Source organism: Penaeus monodon, chromosome 20 (assembly GCF_015228065.2).
Source record: "Penaeus monodon isolate SGIC_2016 chromosome 20, NSTDA_Pmon_1, whole genome shotgun sequence".
Classification (NCBI taxonomy): domain Eukaryota; kingdom Metazoa; phylum Arthropoda; class Malacostraca; order Decapoda; family Penaeidae; genus Penaeus; species Penaeus monodon.
This window is the reverse complement of record NC_051405.1, coordinates 43,207,389-43,208,901: the sequence shown is the minus strand read 5'-3', so window position 1 is coordinate 43,208,901 and position 1,513 is coordinate 43,207,389. Positions and strand designations below refer to the sequence as shown.

At 49.2% G+C, this 1,513-nt stretch overlaps 1 protein-coding gene across 1 annotated transcript in view; it reads left to right on the top strand.

Moving 5' to 3' along the window:
- Positions 1-1,513, top strand: part of LOC119585850 — a gene marked incomplete at its 5' end in the record, with an annotated part of 15,624 nt that overhangs the window by 9,327 nt on the left and 4,784 nt on the right. The window contains 1 exon segment of the mRNA XM_037934582.1: positions 1,000-1,121. Coding sequence (XP_037790510.1) covers positions 1,000-1,121 — 122 coding nt within the window.

The following is a 1,513-nucleotide window of genomic DNA, read 5'->3' as shown; positions in this document are numbered from 1 at the left end:
TTAAAAGTTGTTGTGAGTTGGCAAGAGAGGAGATAATTTACGGATTTCTTCCCGCCCTTACCCCTGCCTTCCCCGTACTTCTGTTTCAACCAAAGGCGCCTCTATTACCAGTCCGAAACGGAAATTAATCCCCCCAGCTTGCTTGTCCGATGAACGGCAGCTCTTGACCTCTTGCGCGGACCTCTCCTGGTCGCCCCCAGGGTCCCCTCGAGATCTCTACATTAAAGACTTCCTGGTCAAATCCACAGCTTGCTCTACTGACAGTTTGTCAGAAGGGAACTATCGTCGCCATTCTTACGCTGTAGGGACGCTGGAGTCCCCAGCCACTAGTGAGGAATCATCTGAGATCAAGAGTCCCGCTGATGCCCCGTCTAGGGATGAGGCATACGAGTACTCAGACGCCACAATCCCACAGGACAGTATATCCGCCCTTTGCACTTCGCGCGAGAGTCTCTTCTCCCCTGTTGCTCCTGAAAAAGGTCCTCACCTTACAATAACACTCGCTTATCCTCACGAGGCTTGCAACGCAGATTTGTGCAATACAGATGTCAATGAGCAAGATGATACTGATTGCCATGAAATGTGTGAGCGACACAATTTCGTGTCCGACAACTCCCAAGAGCACACGATCCCCTCACCCGGACATACTTCAAGGGTCTCTAGCGTTTCGCCAACTCCCCCTGTGGTGTCTGTGGACCTCTATCTCAGACCGCAATCTCCAGAGGCACAGCCTGTACCTCCCTTACACACCAGCTATTCGAATTACACCTCAGGACCCACACAGATAACACCCAGTACACTCCCTTGTGAAACCCCACACTCTACGCTCACACTACACGATAGGAACAGGAGAAGAAGCAGAACACTCAGCGGAAGTCCTATTACTAACGCCACCGAGAGTCCCGAGGAACTCACCAAGAAGACGGAGAGCTTCTTGAACTCCTACCCGCCCATCCAACACCTCTACCTCCCCCTCCATTCCTCCTCCCTTTCCTACAGGCCTCCCTTGCTCCAGAACCAATATGACTCCCGAGGAGAAGCTAAGAGCCGCAATGTACCAGCGAGTCAGGCGAGAAATAAGACTCATGAGGAAACATTCCGTCAGGTTCTCCAGAGGAATTGTGAGTGAGAGGGTCTCTGCGTCTCGGCCTCTTGGGGTGCCTAGTCGCCTCCGCTTCTGTCCTTCGGTGGAGGCGTAACGTTTAGTGTTGGGTGTAGCTGTCCGTTGCTCTATCTGTGCTTCGTGTGTATCTAGAAGTATGTCATTTCAGATGGACCACCATGTGAACGGTCTTGACTGTCACGTGTATTTTTGATTTACGAGTTTGCTTTACTAAATTAGTATAAGCTATTGGCACTAAATAAAATTTTGTGTTTTAAATGGTTTTCTGGTAAGTTAAAGGTCAAATGAAGATATGTATTCATTTGACAAATTCGTAAATCATGTTCATTTTGGAAACGGAATATTTTTATTGGTGGGGTAGTAGTGCTGTATGCTGGAAAAGCGGTCTTT